The 17394-nt window shown below is 51.8% G+C and overlaps 1 protein-coding gene across 2 annotated transcripts; it reads left to right on the top strand.

The window, feature by feature from the left end:
* The first annotated feature begins 322 nt into the window (after window positions 1-322).
* TGFB3 (transforming growth factor beta 3) lies at window positions 323-13530 on the top strand. 2 transcript variants are annotated; one of them, XM_015865149.3, is made up of 7 exons: window positions 323-1427; window positions 6599-6762; window positions 8122-8251; window positions 9774-9881; window positions 10679-10850; window positions 11335-11488; window positions 12401-13530. In XM_015865149.3, the coding sequence occupies exons 1-7, from the start codon at window positions 677-679 to the stop codon at window positions 12557-12559; spliced, it is 1638 nt and encodes a 545-aa protein (XP_015720635.2). In that variant the 5' UTR covers window positions 323-676; the 3' UTR covers window positions 12560-13530. The 2 variants fall into 2 exon arrangements, with proteins under 2 accessions (XP_015720635.2, XP_085405358.1); XM_085549232.1 differs by lacking the exon at window positions 9774-9881 and having other exon boundaries at window positions 553-1427.
* Window positions 13531-17394: the final 3864 nt, after the last annotated feature.

The following is a 17394-nucleotide window of genomic DNA, read 5'->3' as shown; positions in this document are numbered from 1 at the left end:
TCGGAGGGCCGGGCAGCACCGCCTGCGGAAGGAGGGCAGCGGAGACAAAGCCCGCAGCCTGCGGCGGCGGCTGCCCCGACCCCTGTGCGAGCCGCCAGCGCGGGGCCCCGAGGCACCCGGGAGCGCCCACCACCGCCTCCAGGGCCGCCCGCCCCGCCGGCCCCCGGCCCCTCCCTCGGAAAGAAACCGCATCGGGAAACTATTCGGGGTATTTTTGCCGCTTTTAACGCGATCTCGCCGCTGGAAAGGGGCGGAGCGGCGGACCACCGCGAAGGGCCCGCTCCCGCGTCCGCCCGCCGCCAGAGGGGGGCGCCCGTGCGCCGCCGCCGCGGAGGCCTCGGAGGCCACGTCGGAGGGGCCCAGGCCGGGGAGCGGGGCACGGCGCTGCCGTCCGTGCGGGGGAAGGCGGAGGAGGAGGAGGAGGAGGCGGAGGGCGGCGATCGGCGCGCGCCTGCTGAAGCGATCAGCTCGGCGCCGCGGGCGAAGGCCGGGCTTGGAGCTCCCTCCCCCTGCAGCCCCGTCCCGGGCACGTCATGGGAGGGAGGTATAAAATTTCAGCGGCTCGCTGTGCGGCGGGGCAGTGTGCAGCCGGGGCCGGGGCGCGGCGCTGCGCTCGGCCGGCGGAGCCCGCGGGCGGCGCGGCGATGTAGGGCGGCGGGGCGCGGCGGGGGCATGAATGGTGCAGCGACACGGGCGGGCGCCGCGCTCCCCTCGCGGCGGCGGAGCGGCCCGGCCCGCTGCTGCTGCTGCTGCTGCTGCTGCTGCTGCTGAGGAGCGCGTTGGCTCGGCGCGGCGGGGCGCTCCCGGCTCCGCGGGGCGCGGGGCGGCGCATGGGGCAGGAGCGCGGCGCGGCGAGGCACGGCGCCGGCCGCTTCCCCCGGCGGAGCGCTGCCAGCTCTTCCTGGAAGTCGTGAGTCGCGCGCGGCGCGGTGAGTTCATGCGCCTCCGCGCCAAGCCCCAGCCCGCGGGATCTGGGGAGGCCGCCGCCGCCGAAGCGCCGCCCGGGGCCCCGCGCCCGCCGCTCGCCGCCGCCCGGGGGGCTCTCCCCGGGGGCTCCGCCGCCGCCCCCTCGCACATGAAGATGTGCGCGCAAAGGGCTCTGGTGCTGCTCTCGCTGCTGAGCTTCGCCACCGTGAGCCTCGCGCTGTCCTCCTGCACCACCTTGGACCTCGAGCACATCAAGAAGAAGCGGGTGGAGGCCATCCGGGGGCAGATCCTGAGCAAACTGCGGCTCACCAGCCCCCCGGAGAGCGTGGGGCCGGCACACGTGCCCTACCAGATCCTCGCGCTCTACAATAGCACCCGCGAGCTGCTGGAGGAGATGGAGGAGGAGAAGGAGGAGAGCTGCTCTCAGGAGAACACCGAGTCCGAGTACTATGCCAAAGAGATCCATAAATTTGACATGATCCAGGGCCTCCCCGAGCACAGTAAGCGCCCGGCGCGCCGCACCCGGAGGGGAGGCCGGGGGAAGCGGGGAGCTGCGGGGAGCGTCCGGGGCGCCGGCGTCGCGCTGCGGGAAGGAGGGGGGGGGGCGGCTGCGGGGCTGAGAGCGGCGTGCGGGGCTCGCAGGGAGCGGGGCTGCGCCGGGTGAGAAGCGGGCGGCCCGAGCCCGCACCTCTCGGAGCCCGGCGTGCCCCGCTCCGGGAAGGCGGAGGCGCCGGGTGAGCGGCGACCGCGTGGAGCGCGTCGCTCCGGTAGCGGTGGGGGATCGTGGGCGGCGGGGGCGCCGAGCAGGTGCAGAGCTGGGATGCGCTGCGACGCCCCGAGGAGCGCGGGCGCTGAGGAGGCGGACAGATGTGGAGCAGGTGCAGGACACATGAGCGGGGCCAGATGCGGGCGCTAAGCGGATTCAGGTGCGGGAGCTGAGCGGATGCAGATGGGAAGTCAGAGGGCGAGCAGACGCGAACCCCAAGTAGATCGCAGATGCGGAGCAGATGTAGGCACTAGCAATCCCTTCCGTCCGCGCTCAGGATCTCTTCGGATGGGAAGGTGTTGGAGGGCGTGCAGTCACACCACCCTCCGGGCTGTCCCCTTGTGATGGTGTGCCGTGCCGGGGACGCGATTTCGGCGCCGGCAGCCCCGGGGTGGAGCCGGGACTTGGTGCAGGCAGCCCCAGAATGCGGCTCCCCTGCCAGGTTTATGTTAATCTTGACATATGATGAGCTGGAATCAGAGCTGCGATGTGGTAATGCAACAAATTTCCCTTAATCTCTAGCAGACTGCTCTCCATATGGTTATACGATTAGCTCGCAGTTCAGGAGGCACCCAGACTCGAGGAACAGAAAATGCACGGAGTGTTCACGGCTTTCCCGTATTTCAACATTTTTGAGCCACCAAAGTGTTGTGAAATTCTATAAATACACATCTGTGCAAAATAACACTGATGTGGTGTGAGCTGGTGGGCTTTGAAGGAGGAAACTGGAAGGCACAGAAGTGGGTTGTGAACACAGAGGAATGGGTTTGGGTGAAGGAGAGTGAAGAAAAGATGTGTGTGAGGAGTTGTGAGGCGAAACGGGGTCTGAGAAGAGCTTGAGGCAGGAGAGGGTGCAGTGAGTGGCATGGCTGTGAGTAAACCGGTGTGGGCTCAGCCACCACATGCAGGGTAAGCTCACCGTGCCTATGGAAATGAATGAGTGCTATGGTGCCACAGCAAGGTGCTGAGCAGTGAGCCTGTGTCATGCTGAGACCGCACTCTAGGCAGCCCCTCTGCCCAGAGAAGTGGGGAGTGTGGGTTACAGAGGCCAGCCCCAGGCAGGCCGTGGTGTTGCGAGGCACTCTCCTTCAGACCTGGGGAGTTTCATCGCATACACCATGGCTGCGTTTGGCCCCGTGTCTTCAGAAGTGGCTGATGTTCAACTTTCCCATGGCTCTGTCACTGTGCCAGGTGGTGATCTCAGAGCAGCTGGAGCCAAAGCCAGGCTCCTCTGAGGGGGAAGGGGAGGACGGCTCCATTGAGGGAACTGAGGATGATACAGATGAGTTCGAAATGTGCGCGCGTGCACGAACTGTTCTAGCTCCAGAGTATTAGTCAAGCAGTTTGTTGGCTCAGAGAACTTAGATTTCTCCAAAACTTAAGGCCTAACAGTGAGGAAAGCTGAGGAGCAAAAATAGCAGCAGGGAGAGCCCAGTCCTTCGAGGAAGGAAGGACTTCCAGGAGCCGGTCTCTGTCCCCAGTCTGGGCTGCCGGGTGATTCAGGGAATCCTCTTCCTGCCGTGCCTCTGGGACACACTGATTTACAAGGAATGTTTTCTCAGAGTAGCTCTTGCTTACTTCAGGGAGCTCCTAAAACTCATGGTTTTCAAGTACGGGAAGCTCCTGCAGCGATCCTGCAAGTGGCTTTGCCTTCCAGAAGAAAACTTTGCCATCTCCCAAGCCAGCGTAAGAGAGGAGACCATTAAAGCAGTGGGTCTTTGGGCCAAGAGTGCTTTCCCTACAAACCTGCTGCCTGCAAGGTTCCAGAAGGATCTGTTTTTCCTCCTGAGTTACACAGCTTTGACATTAAGCACCTTTCGGTAGCAGTGGTGTAGCACAGAGTGAGGTGATACTGGCCTGCAGCCCTTCCCTGACATCAAACTCCAAGCAGGCAGCAGGCAGCTGTTTCGAGGCCTGCCAGGATCAGCGGCCATGTGGGATTGGTGGCACGTGGAGAACCTGCATCTCCCTGAGAGCAGTGATAGGAAGAGGGGAGTCCCCAGAGAACATGCTCCTCGTGTCCCATCCTCCACTCCAAGGCAGTGCTGGTCCCATTATCTGTTCCGTCAGCAGCTCAGTGGCTGGCTGGGCTCCACAGTCATAGCAGGGTCTGATCATGAAGATAAAGCCTGTCATGTCAGGTAGACTGCTGTAGGTACACGGGTGGCACAGATTTCCTTCTCTTGGCTTCATTACAGACACTGGGTGTTGCATATTGGAGGAGCTTGCAGGAATATTGCTTCTGGGCTTTGTTCTTTGCTGCTATCTGGGCAATTCCAGATCCTGGTGTGATTAAAGTGCCTTGAGCTGGGACTAGACCGAGTCCCCTGAAAACATCACTTAGCTGTGCACACCTCTGACCTCTTAAGAATTTTGCTCAAAAAGCAGAAATCTTTTTGGGACTGAGGTCTGTATTCTGGTCGTCTGGCTGTGAGAGGCAGGCTCCAACCTTGCAATGGACAGAATGAAACAGCAGCTCCATCTCCTCCATCACAGGGAGCTTGTTCCCAGGGCTTGAAGGCAACACAAAGAGGCTGACTTAACTAGGAAGGTCCCCAGAACACCATCAGAAGTAGGTAGGAGGCATTGCAGTGATAGCAAGGGAATACAGAAGACGGTCATCCATCTCTTATTAGCATTATTAGCTGCCTCACTGAGCCAAAACATTTAAGAAGCTGACAAACCGTAAATGATTCTCTCTCATCTACACTGTGCTGTAGGACCAGGTTTGGACCAGGTTTACAGTCTCTAAATAGATTATCAGATAAAGTACCAATGTTGTAAATGGACTGTGGATAGGCTGGCCACTGGTCTGATCTGGAGGCGCTTGTGATGATTGGTGGGACATCCCCTCACGGACAAGCAGTTGGCTCAGAAATGGAAGGGCAGGCTGTTAACAGCCCTATTAATAGGGCAAGCATTACAAAACAGCTTAAGGGGATATTAAAATACAGGATCCACCTAGGTCTAACAGAACCTTTGCAGCGTTGGACTTCATCTAGAAAGATGCCCTCGGGTACATAATGAGATCAGAGCTTGCTGGTCTGTGCTTATCTGTGGCACAAAACCCGTCACAGTGGTGGAGTCCCCATGGTGGGTGTCCTCTCACAGCTCAGTGCTCTCTGTGCTGTAGGGCTGCTGGGCTGAATATGCCAGCTGGTGGCTGCGCTGGGTCTGGTCTCCTGGGGCTGCAAAAATCCCCATCTTAACAGCAGGCAGAGATGTTCACAGGTGGAAAAGCTGTTCCATTCAATAGTAGGTATGGCAAAAAGCCTCAAAACAAGTTTCAAAGTGAGCACCTGGTCATTAGCTGATTTGAGTAAAACTTTCTGTCCCTAAGAACACACATTTGTAACCGGGCAGGCTCCTGCTTGCTAAGGCTGAGTGTAGCACAAGAGGAAGACCTTGAGCTTCATCAAGATGACTCCAGAAGTGAATCACTGTTGCTCAAAGAAGAATTTGGCATGGGAAATGAGCCTGTGTTCTTAGACACTGTTCCACCACCAGCCCATCTACAGAACTCATTTCTGTGGGACATCGGTGTTTTGAAGACAGGGGCCAGCTCCAAGAATACAATTTCAAGGTTGCCAGGTCTTCCAGCCTATTTATCACAGGCTGGAACTGTGGCTTAGGAAAAAAAACAAGTGATTTTTGTGTGTGTGGTTTTATTATTTAATTAAAAAAACAACAACAACAAAACCCCACAGATCTCAGCTGACACGAGAGCCTCGTGTTACCTTGGAGAACAGCCAGAGGTCATATGAGAGGCTCTGCAGGACTGCAAACAGATCTGCACGTGGGTGTAGAGCAGGAGTTGCTGTGCCTTGCCTGCAGGAAGCCTTTAAGCCTTAATGATGCTACAGCCTTGAAGGCCAAGGGAGGTCAACAGGAGAGGAGCAGCAGGGATCACTGCTTTTTCCATGGGACCAAAATGGTCCCAATGAAGAAATGCTCATTTTCTCTTGGGGAAACATTGTGATTTTTACTCGCACTCTTTTTGGGCACTTGTGAAGTGGATTTTTCTGCTAAGCAGGCACGCATCCAGGCAGAGCCTTGCTGTGCTATTTCCTGCTCATGTGTCTGATCTCTGTAGGCTGCACAGCAGCCTCTGTCCCCAAAGAACTCTGTATCAAGTACTATCCATGAATTCCTCCTCCAGGTCATGAGTGAGAACTGACCTTAGAACTCAGTTCCTTTAGTATGCCCTGGAGAGTCACTGCTCCTGAGATGTCTTCTGCACCTCATACCTATCATAGAGTCATTGGACATGGAAGGGGCCCTTAGAGGCCATCTAGTCCAACTCCCTGCAATAAGCAGGGACACCTGCAGCTCAATCATGTTGCTCAGAGGCCAATCCAGCCTGTTCTTGACTGTCTCCAGGGATGGGACATCCGCCACATCTCTGGGCAACCTGTTTTAGTGCCTTACCAAACTCTGTGGACAATTCTCTGGCTTTCATTACAGACCTTGACATCGTCTCCTGTAATAAGATCACTTTCTGTGTGGCTTCACATCTCCAGCATGAGCACAGAGTTACACCATCACAGTTATTGGGAATGGGCCCCACAAGGAGCAAAGGAGGTTGTCCCTTGTGTTGGTTGGGGTTGCTTTGACAAATGCAGGAAACTTACAAGCATTATCAACATTTGATGAGTTGGAAGAGACAGAATTAAGAATACTGTGATTGATCTCCACCGATTCTCTGGCTTGTAGCATTGAAATAATGGTGTCAGTAGTGAGAAGATTTTCAAAACATTCCAATGTAGAGCAAATTAGAGTTAATTTCTCCTGCCATCTCTTTAGCCAGACAACCAAACGCGAAGGTGGTGACATGTTTAGCTGGAAGCTGTTTCTCAGTCACTTCTGGCATGAAATCCTTAGCCTTTCCCTCTTTTTTTCTCCTAGATGAGTTGGGCATTTGCCCAAAAGGTGTCACCTCCAATGTGTTCCGCTTTAACGTGTCCTCAGCAGAGAAGAACAGCACCAACCTGTTTCGAGCAGAGTTCCGGGTGCTGCGTGTGCCCAACCCGAGCTCCAAGCGCAGTGAGCAGCGCATTGAGCTCTTCCAGGTGAGTATCCTTCTCGCCTTCCTCACTGCCTCAGCCAGAACAGCTTGGCTCCCTAGTGACTGCCCCAGCTTGTGGGTGCAAGGCCACAGGTGAGAGGAAAAAGAGATTCCATACTTCGCTCCATGCTTCTTTCAGCATGTAAGCAGTGATACAGACATGTTTTTGTCCTGTTTCAGTGTGGTGCTGTCCTTTTCCCCACTCACACTGCCCAGCTGTTGTGAGTACAGTGAATTATGCAGCTCTTTCCTATACTTAAAGGGGTTGGAAGAGGATCCTCTCACCAGCAGAGAAGCCCTGACCCTTCTGCCTAAGTCCCTTGGCAGAGCTGTTCCTCTGACTGTCGCAGTACAGTGCAGTTGGTGCTAATCCAATGGGTGGAGCTCTCTGACTTTCACAGACTTACTGGAAAAGAAATGCTTGCTTTCAGTGTTCCTTTCATCAGTTCTGCAGGGACAGTTCCTGGCACCTTTAGCGCAGGTGCTCATCTGGAGTTTGGTTTGAACTCTTGGTGTCCGCTGGCAAAATAAGGTCTGGTTCAGATTTGGAAGCGGTCTCTGGCCGTGCTGGATCACACAGCTAATGGTGCATCCTGGCACTGTATTCCCACAGGCTGCTGCTGTCTCTCTGCTATGCAGTAACAATGCAGCTAAAATTGCCCTTTAGCTGTTAGCTCTTAAGGTCTGCTTGGAATTCGTCTTTCAAGGGCAGAGCAGTTCTCCAGCTAACAGACGATAACAATTGCTAACAGACAATCCCAAAGCTTCTCCACAGGCTCAGTGCAGTGTGGGATGAACCAGGGGTCCTGCAGCAAGGGGCACTTTGTACAGGCTGTTGGTGTCTGTCTGCAAATGGGATGTCAGAGCAGGGGGTGAGTTCTCCAAACTTGATCCACCCTGGTGTGCTTTGATTGATGTTGAAGTGTGGAGGACACATGAAAATACCACTTTGTAGGACTGGAGAGACTTGTTGGACAAGGGACCCATGGCTATATGATGCTCATTTACCTACTGCTGTTTCACTCTGAAATTCAGGCCCACATTGCACACGTGAATACAGAAATAAAACCACCCATTAGGTCTACCACCATATATATGATGGTATATTCAGAACGTGAACATGCACCCTGAAACAAGGATGAATTGGGAGAGGTGAGCTGCTCAGGACCCAGACATACAGGCTGGAGAAATAGGTTGGTTGTGAAGCACATCCCACTAATGTGCCAGGGTATTCCCGGTGTCACACGTGCTGGGACTCACCTTTCAAATCCGTGTGTAGCAGGCTGTGTAAGGAGGAGGACACAGAGCTGTTCCTTCCTAGCTCTCAGCACTGGCTCACTCTCTACTGCTCCTTCTATCGCAGATCCTGCGGCCGGATGAGCACATAGCAAAGCAGCGCTACCTCAGTGGCAGGAATGTGCAGACGCGGGGCTCCGCTGAGTGGCTGTCCTTTGATGTCACCGAGACCGTGCGTGAGTGGCTTCTGCACAGAGGTATGGGTCACAGTGGGACTGGGTGTGACAGCATCCATGGAAACGTGGATGGGTGTTCTCAGGAATATCTTCTCAGGAGCTCCTCTTAAAGAGGGGGAGGCTTCGTTTAGGTTGAGAACAAACCTTCCCCCAGAGAGCTGCCTCAGTGTGTAACGTTTGCTCCCTTCCTAGCTCTGTCCTGAATTACCCACTGCGTAACACTGAGAGCTGACTCAGAATAAGATCTCATTCTGTGGAGGAGGGAATTGTTTGCAGGGAGAGGCGCTGGAACTTCTTTTGGTTCTTTGATTCTGAGCCCAGGGGAATCTGTCTGATGGTCTGATCTGTCACTTGTAATACACAGAAAATGAGGATTGCTCTGGTTTAATTTTCTTACGGGACAGAGAAAATCTATTAGGAAAAAAACAGCAAGGATCTTGATTTCTTTAGCTGTTTACAGCTTGGCAGGTATAAAGGTGAGGAAATACCAGAGGCCGACACACCTAGACAGAACATACCTCTGCCACCACTGGGCAGCCCAACAGATAGTTAGGGGCAGCTCCCTGCAAGAACACTGACCCCATTCACAGCTGGAGCATAGGCACTGTGACTCACCGCTGCGTTGGCCTCACAGATAGAAGTTAGGTGCCACTGAAAACTGGAATGCAGGCACTGGCAAGCAGCCGCTCCCTGGAGGGGTAAGCTGTGAGCCCGTAGGCTCCTCCTTTTTGAAGCAATCCCGGTTGTGTCCTTATGGCTGGGGTTCAGTGCTGGAACTGCGGTGAGCTCTGGGCAGGCACACGCTAGTTGACAGACATCAGATATGGTGCTTAGGAAAAAAGGTGCTAGGCACCTTGTCAGTGCCCCAGGGAGCCAGATGTTTTAATTCATGACACCACATAGAAAAGGAGCTTTCACAAGAGCTGTATGTTCCGTGGGTCTGGCCCACACAGCATGATGGGTCCAGGAAGTTATTATGAAAATAGACTTGCCTCTGGAAAGTCTGCGAGTGAGTCCACTAGCAGTTAACAAAACAGGAGGCTGCAGCTGCTGAGAAAAATGCTTCCAGTGAAATTACTTGTCCGTATCCAATTCACTCACTTTCAGATCTCTCCTCCAGACACTAACCAGAAGCCAGATAGTAGACAGGTACTGAGGGTGGCAGATTTGATTCAGTACAGATACGCACCACAGACCAACCTGGCAAAATAGTTATTTTCTAGTGGAACTCCTCAAGGTTCACAAGTGCTTTTGGATGCCGAATAGCCAAAAAATGTAATCAGAAGCACCTTTCTCACCTGCCCAGGAAGGTCCCTATAGCAAGAGCATGTGTGGCTTTTGGCACAAGTGAAGCCACAAGATTCTGCTTCCCATTCTCCTTTCTAAGTCAGCTCCTGTTTCCCAAAGTGAGCATCCTTCACTGTGAGACTGGTCCCTAGTTTGGGGGTCGCAGCACAGCATGTGCCCCCTGTGGAGATTTGCTGTAGCAGGAGCTGTTCCAGCTGAGGAAGACTGTTTCTCAGAGTCCTGTCCTTTTTTGCAGAGTCCAACCTCGGCCTGGAAATCAGCATACACTGCCCTTGCCATACTTTTCAGCCCAATGGGGACATCTTGGAGAATTTACATGAGGTCTTGGAGATCAAATTCAAAGGTGATGAAGAGCTGGGCTTGGGGAAGCTATGGAAGGAAAGCCAGGAGTGTGTGAAAAAACAAATAGATCTTCCCTTGCTTATTTGAGGATTTTGCCCCTCATAACATTTGTCTTAAAGCACACACAGTGCTGGGCTTGCATGTTGATCTTATGAGTACACCCACTTCGTACCTAGGTTGGAAGTGAGAGAGAAGTGCAGTCTGGATGGGGTTTGTATGCATTTCTGCAAAAGGAATAGCTTTGTATTTCAGAGTCTCTCCGGGAAGCTCAGCTTGATGGATTCTCAGCTCTGCTTTCCAGTTAGGGTGACTGAAACACGGGGAAGTCAGGCATCCTGCGTGAGGTGGCCTAGAGAGTCAGTGGCTTGGCTGGCCTAAAATGTAGGAACCTCCTGGCTTGCAGCCCTGGGCTGCAGCCACTGGCCCCCACAGGCTCAATTTCTGAGGCTGTTTTGCAGAGTGCCAATGATCTGACATCTTCTTTAGACCATTCATCTTCTTGCTTGTCCTGGGACTGAAGCCAGCAGCAAGTGGGATGGATTAATGGCCCCACCAGCAGTTTGCAAATGGTAAAACAGGTGGCCCACAGGCCTCTATTTCAGGCCTGCAGCAGTCAGATGCACCAGGAGTAAAGAGTTCCCTAGGAGGGAAGAAGTCCCAGAGCGAGTACATGAGGTGCCTGAGTCTCTTTTGCCCTGGTTCAGGGCAGGCAGAGGGTGTTAAGCGTACTGAAAAGTCTTGTTGCATCCTTCACTTCCATATTGATGTCCTCTTCATGGATCCTGTTTCTGTCTGAAGGCATTGACAGTGAGGATGACTATGGCCGTGGGGACTTGGGGCGCCTGAAGAAGCAGAAAGACTTGCATAATCCCCACCTCATCTTGATGATGTTACCCCCACATCGCCTGGAGAGCCCAACACTGGGAGGCCAGAGAAAGAAGCGGGCCCTGGATACCAACTACTGCTTCCGGTAAGTGAGAATCCTGCCAGTGGCCGGGTCCCATGCCTGAGGTGGGAAAGTGGTGAGACTTCACATCACTGGGCAAGGCAGTGCCCACCGAGGGGGCTGCAATTCACTATGGTTCTGCAGGGGCCACGTGAGCAGCGTAGCTCAGCTGGTGCTCCTTGCAGCCTTCAAGAAGGGGATGCTGCCTGGCCCAGCAATCACTTCTGGCCAAGTTTCTGGCTAGCGGGAGGCTTGTGATCAGCCTCGTGCAGTACAGCCTGGGCAGGGACCAGGCCCGTGGCAGAACAGCCTGGCAGCATGTGCATGCAGTGCCAGGCTGCTGGCCTGCCAGGTTCTGCCAGGTTCTGCCATTCCTGTGCACCCAGTGCAGGTGAATACCACATCCCACCGGGCAATACTGGTCCTGGTTCTTCTGCTCTGGAAGCTGCTTTATGCAAGCACATAAAAGATCCCTCTTTAGATTCACTTCATGTCCATTCTGTTTCAGGAACCTGGAGGAGAACTGCTGTGTGCGTCCTCTTTACATCGACTTCCGACAGGACCTGGGCTGGAAATGGGTCCATGAGCCTAAAGGCTACTTTGCCAACTTCTGTTCGGGTCCATGTCCGTACCTCCGCAGTGCAGACACCACTCACAGCACGGTACATCCAGCATGTTATCCTTGTGCCCTGTCAGCACCTCCCTCAGTCTGATGGCATTTGGGCTCTTCAAAGTAGCAGGAGCAGTTTAGATCAATACCTGCAAAAAACTACAAGGAAAGTGCAGGAAAGAGTCTGAGTAGTTTAGCAGGGAGAAATGGTCTTCCTATGGAGTCAGTACTGAGTCCATGCTTCCAGGCAGATGTTGAGGAAGAGGATGCTGTCTCTTGTATGAGATGGGGAAACAGCAGGACTTAGGGTACCACTGAAGAGCAGCCAGCTCTGGGAAGACACATGTCAGCTCTTTCATGGTGGTTACATGGCTGGAGCGTACAGTTGTCTGTGGGTTGGGGCCAGCTGGGAGAATGAAGCCAACAGGGTCCCACAGGACACTGTCCTGGCTCCAGCATTACAGTGTAATGACGTGGGGGATGGAGTGGAGAAAGAAAGCATCGGACAGTTCAAAGCTGGGAGGGAACTGTGTCAAAAGGACAGGCATCCATCCAGCACTATCTAGAGATGTTGGTTGAAATAAGCAGCACTGATTTTCTTTGTTCTGGTTTCTGTAATGGAACCAAAGACAACGCAGCCCCAGGCTGGTTACACCCTGCCTTCTTACAAGCAGAAGTGGCACAATCCGCTGTACCAAATTAGAGATTAAGGGAGTGAACTACTTGTACTTCTTCCACCCTTAGGCATCAGCCAGTCTACATTGCTATGATTAAAAAGCAAAAGGCTCTGGATCAGGCCTGAGCAGGAGCAGGCCATGATAAGAATATTAGTCACATCAGGGAAATGCCCCCGATGAGCGCAGTCCACATACCTGGAGACCTGTTTGCTTGCAGTACCTTCCTGTTCTCGACCAACTTAAATGGATTCCTGACTTTGTCACCACATTTACATTTGTTTCCACAGGTGCTGGGCTTGTACAACACCCTGAACCCTGAGGCATCTGCTTCACCCTGCTGCGTCCCACAGGACCTGGAGCCACTGACCATCTTGTACTATGTTGGGAGGACACCCAAAGTGGAGCAGCTCTCCAATATGGTGGTGAAATCGTGCAAGTGCAGCTGAAAGGCACCCTGGGCTGCCCAAAGCCTAGAGAGAAACTGTCAGCACCCATTCTGCTCCAAGGCTAGCACAAAAGGAACTGGGGGTCAGAGACTATGCATGCACAGGGCCGAGTGCTAAACCCTGTGGCTTTGGGTCTGGCAGCCCTTGGGAATCTCTTCTGGAACATTTCTCGGTCTTGTTGCCGCTGTTGCGTTCCCTCTGGGAGCTGCTCTGGCAACATAAAGGCCACACTCCAAAATGACTGGACAGTTGATGCAGAAGAGAAGGACAGTGAAGGAACTGCTGTGTATTTGAATGTTGGGGTAGTCGAACTGGGAAGGCAAAGGATTAGAAAGAGCAGTTAAAAGGAGGGATTGGAAATGGGGCAGTGTTCCCCTTCTTGCTGTAGCTCCCTTGGGACCTCTGCCCTCGCCACTGGCCTGAAGAACTATGAAGGCTTTCCCTCCTGCAGGAGAAAATCCTAGAAGTTTCTTTAGAGAAAGAAAATGCACCAAGAAGAGAAGCTGCTCAGAGAAGAGATGCTCAGAGAGACACACAGACTTACGTTCCTCAGAACTGTGATCCAGGAGGCCTGTATCTATAGTTGTGTTTCTGACAGACCTGAAACTTCAGTTGGCAGATCCTGGCTATTGGTTTCCAAATGCAAACTGCAGGGCTCCCATTCAGCCTGCTGAGGGTGGGCAAAGGCAAGCAAAGAGGGTGCTGAGTCCTTTTTTAGGAGGACTGATGTTTCTATTCAGCTCTTTTCCCTTTCTGGAGTTGATGAAAGATGGTTTGTGGGTCAGGGCAGGAGCGTTATCTGGGGGTACCTGGATTTTGGAGCCATTCACTCATGAATTGATAACACCCTGAGGACCTTTGTCTGTTGTGGTTTGTGATCTCAATGTGGCCCCAGCCTCACCTGCCAAGACTTTAAAAAAAATAATATTAATCTCAAAAACATTGTAAAAAAATAAATATTTTGGGGGGAAGATGGTCTTTTTTTTTTCTCCTCTCCCCACAATGACGCTGTTGAAGGGTTGGATGGTTTTTTGTTTGTAAACTGCTTCTACTGTGGCAATACTTGGTTACTTTAAAATCTTTTCCTGAGTATCTCTTCAAGGAAACGGGCAGAATTTAGGTCAGCCAGAGAGCTCAGAATGGAAATTCCTTTGTACCTTCAAACAGCGTCTGCTGTGGGTGTGCCCTTCTCATGTCCCTCCGACAGACGCGTCACCTCTGGCGTCTGATTTTGATAGGTTTATATAAAGCTCCTCTCAATCACAACATATTTCCAAGAGTGCTGTTGAAATAATCAGGGTGCTGCAGTTGTCACAGCTGACAAAAATCATACATTCACTGGAATATCTAAGTTCTGCCAGTACAGACTCGTACACAAAGGCCAGCCCCCTCACATTTACCATGAACGCTTCATACACATAAAATGCTCACAGATGTGGCCCTGGCAAGTAACCAACACACTGTTTTGTAAAGTGTGCTTTTTTCGGCCGCAGATACTCTGAAAATTACAAACTTCGAGTACTTGCTTGCATGTCAGATGAGACCCAGAGGCTGCCTCTCCTGCAACCACAACTACTTAATGTTCTAAAGACCACAAAGAAATTCCTCCCTGTCCCTTCCCACTTCCTGGTCCCCAGCAGTTGAATGTCACGACATGGAACAACTTAATTGCTTGTGGCCGGGGCTCTGCGTGGTCAGCTTGGAATGCAGCTCCTGCTCCTGCACTTCAGTAGCTGCTTCCACACACCTTGCTGCAATGCTGCCGTAACATGTAATCACAAGCTGCACACCCATAAACTACTCTGCTCCATCAGCAGCTGGCAGGATCAGCAAGGGTGGGTCGGCAGAGGGAGCCTGCCAGGCTGCATGACATTTTGGCTGGGGCACACGTGCTCTGAGAGGCACTCCCTGATGCTCAGCTTTATCCCTTTCATCTCCCCAGGGCTCCTTGACCTGTCTTCTTGGTGTAGGGATGAAAAGCAGCGCTCTGATCAGCCCCGCAGCACTAATTTATTGCTGTGTGGCTATCCACACACACGCCTGCCGAGGGAGGGAGCAGGTAATTGCATTGCAACTTCACTGCTATGCTGATAGACAGTCCAGGAATTTAGTGGCTGCCCTGGAGAGGGGGAAAGAGAGGGAAATCCAGATGCCAGTTGGCACAGGAATTCTCTCTTAATCTCCTTTTAGCAGCAGCAGCCCCTGGGGAGGTTTTGGTTTAAAAGCTACAGTCTGTTCTTTGGTCACTGTTCCTCGTGAGCCCTGTGCTGGCTCTGCTGCCTTTCCAGCTGAAGAGCTTTCTTGCTAGTAAGGGGAAAAAAAGCACAAGGAGGGGGAGCTGCAAAGAGCTGAGCAAGAACACGAGCTTCGCAGTCATACGTGGCACTTGGAGCGTGCCAGAACCACCCACAGATTAACCCTGGCAGGCCCCTTGAGGTGAGCCTGCTTTGCTAGGCCTTGCTGCTGCTGCTCAGTGGCAGGGAGGGGCGGCAGAGGGAGCAGGCCACGTTGAACTGCTTGGAAGGAAGACAAAATGGAAGGGAAGGCAGGGGGGAGGATTCCCGTGGTGTTCTACGGGTTAGGAAACAGGTAACCTCATGGGTACAGGAGTCAAACACTGCCTTCAGTTACTCCTCTCTCCAGCCTTCAGTTTCCTATCTGCCTTTGAGAATTAGGCTTGTAAGACAGGCTCTAAATTCATTTTCTTACAGTTAAAATAGCTTCCTTAGGGTTGCTTGAGCTATAGTTTAGCAACAGTCTATACTACCTACACGGGGTTAATAAGAGATTGAATCCACTCTTGGGCCCAGGCTTCCATCTGCTCTGTTACTAGGTGGCAAATTGACAAAGACAATGGGAATGAAAAAGTGAGCTCTTCACTGCCAACAATGAATACAGCTCCCAACAGTTCCCTTTTGTCATTCCCAGGAACAAACAGAAGCTGATGAAAACAATCCCACCACACTTTCCCTCTCGTTAACAAAAATCAATGGTTTGAAAGAGTGAAAAAACACTATTCTGCACTGCCACCGGGAAGATCCTGCCCAGACAATCCAGTCACCACCTGTGGACTCCCATTTCTCTGTGGCATACTCTGTCACAGCGTGCAAGAGGTCCAGACCCGAACTTGAACACTTTGTTTTTCAGGCTATTGTGCAACGTAGAGCTCTGCAAGGGACACTGCTACTGTAAGTGCAGGAACATACACTGATATTTCAGCAAATCGTGCACTTTCTGCAGACTAAATGAGTCTTTGCTCTCTGATCTGATCTCTGGTGCTGGATGCTCTCTAGCTGTTTCAGAGTACATTCAAAAAAGTAAAACATCTCAGTTATGGCTGTATGAACAGAATTACACCTCTTAGTGCTTCACCTTTCCAGAACCAACAGCTTTACCCATGGTAAACAAGACAGACCACATCCAAAAGCAATCAAAGATAAAAAGACAAACTTACAAGTTCACCTCTCCAGCATCATCATGGCCCTGTTTTTCTCTGCCCTGTGATGTCTCACATCTCTTTCTGCTATACTTGTACAATTTCCATTCTCCCTGTCAACAAACCCTTTGCTTACTGTTCAGTCTCCTACAAAGCTTTCCTTACCAATGACAAGGGTGTCCTTATCAGAACAGAAATAAAGGAGACCTCCCTGTTCAGACCACTTTGTCAGTGAAACCACTACACCACCTCATGGCAGAAGAGGATCCATTGCTTACAATGTCTTATGAGGCAGATACCTTCAATACCATCCAAGGTCCAGTGCGGGACAGGTTGAGCACCACAGTGTGAGCAGGATACAGCTCAATAAGCCACATCCATTGAAGAAGAAGGGCTCCTTTTGTACTGCTTGTGTTTCCAGTAGCACACAAAGCATCAAGTACATACTAATGACTTTTCTTCTCTTAATGTGTGACTGGAAAACAATAAAATCTATCAAGAAAATGCAGTTTTCAGTTTTCAAAGGTATGGTACTTACACATTGGCAAAACTAAACTGATTTGCAATAGCACAAAAAATAGCTGTATGGGCTGCCTATAAACTACATCAATTGTGTTTTAGAACAAAAGCAGTGATATGGATAGAGTGCCTTATAATTACTTAAAATGCAAAATCATTAGAACATATTGGCCAAAAACTATATAAAATAATAATGTGTGCACTATGATATTTAGCAAAAGAACACTTGAGCTTTCAGGTCTCTGCTTTACAGATGTTTTCTTTCATTTCTAGGAAAGCCATTTAAGCCGTTTTTCATTCTTTATGTGGCTCCACAACTGACAGAGAGACACAACTAAGCTCAGTGTCTTTAGTCCTCTCATGAACAGAGGCTTCTGATACCCTGTACAAATGCAAGATCCTTCATCACGCAGCAAGTCAAAACAGAAGAGACAGTTCTACTCGTTGGGAATCAAACTGTCTTAGAAATGAATGCAGACACATCACTGAGAAGTACAGCAAACGAAAATTGCTAATTAATGTTTGCCGATCTTGCTCTTCTCTGAAAAACAGCATTGTGCTTGAAATCCCGTAGTTGTGCTTATGCCCCTAGTTTCAGAAATAGCATTACACAGTACCTTGGACGTCACAGCGTGTTTCCAAGAAAGACCAGTTTCAAAGATTACAGACATCAGTCACTCAGCTGCTTTTGGAACATCCATCCCTAGGACTAAGCTGCATAGGGAAGATGTCATTGATGGTCTGAAGGCAATCAGCTGGTCTCCTTCTAGTCCAGGGCTATGATTTCATGGAAAATACACTTAGAGATAAGGACCTTTGTATCTAGTACAAAATAGGAGTACTTTAAAGCTGTGGTTTGTAGCAAAAAAATCCCACATGG

This window comes from Coturnix japonica, chromosome 5 (assembly GCF_054131305.1).
Source record: "Coturnix japonica strain WE chromosome 5, WE-NBRP24, whole genome shotgun sequence".
NCBI lineage: Eukaryota > Metazoa > Chordata > Aves > Galliformes > Phasianidae > Coturnix > Coturnix japonica.
The sequence above is the reverse complement of the archived record's forward strand: the minus strand, read 5'-3'. Positions and strand labels throughout refer to the sequence as shown.

Bases quoted from the DNA above. Each gene is read 5' to 3' on its own strand.
- TGFB3 (XM_015865149.3), top strand. From the start codon at position 677: ATGGTGCAGCGACACGGGCGGGCGCCGCGCTCCCCTCGCGGCGGCGGA. The intron at 6,763-8,121 runs GTGAGTATCCTT...CTTCTATCGCAG, and splicing joins AGCGCATTGAGCTCTTCCAG to ATCCTGCGGCCGGATGAGCA. The intron at 10,851-11,334 runs GTAAGTGAGAAT...ATTCTGTTTCAG, and splicing joins GATACCAACTACTGCTTCCG to GAACCTGGAGGAGAACTGCT.